This window comes from Buceros rhinoceros, unplaced genomic scaffold, assembly GCF_000710305.1.
Source record: "Buceros rhinoceros silvestris isolate BGI_N320 unplaced genomic scaffold, ASM71030v1 scaffold24137, whole genome shotgun sequence".
Taxonomy (NCBI): Eukaryota; Metazoa; Chordata; class Aves; order Bucerotiformes; family Bucerotidae; genus Buceros; species Buceros rhinoceros.
The window spans coordinates 2,361-2,607 of record NW_010421873.1 but is presented as its reverse complement, the minus strand read 5'-3'; the positions used below and the strand labels follow the sequence as shown (position 1 = coordinate 2,607).

The 247-nt window shown below is 64.4% G+C and overlaps 1 protein-coding gene across 1 annotated transcript in view; it reads right to left on the bottom strand.

Moving 5' to 3' along the window:
* Positions 1–4: 4 nt before the first annotated feature.
* The window catches only part of PPIB (peptidylprolyl isomerase B (cyclophilin B)), a gene marked incomplete at both ends in the record, with an annotated part of 2,099 nt that continues 1,856 nt past the window's right edge, over positions 5–247 (bottom strand). Inside the window, 2 exons of the mRNA XM_010139851.1 lie at positions 5–37; positions 186–247. Coding sequence (XP_010138153.1) covers positions 5–37; positions 186–247 — 95 coding nt within the window. The remainder of the gene's footprint in view (positions 38–185) is intronic.

Below are 247 nucleotides of genomic sequence, written 5' to 3'. Positions count from 1 at the left end.
TGTCTGTCTTGGTGCTCTCCACCTTCCTCACCACGTCCTGGGGAATACAGTGGTCTGAGAGCAGGGCAGTGCCAGGCGCGGGCAGGAGTCCCATCCCAGAAGGCCCCTCCCAGCCTGTTCTCCACAGCCCCTGAGCCAGCTCCTGCCCGGCCCCACTCTCCCGCCGGGAACCGGTCACCCCTTACCATGCCTTCCAGTACTTTGCCGAACACCACGTGCTTGCCGTCCAGCCATGGTGTCTTCACGG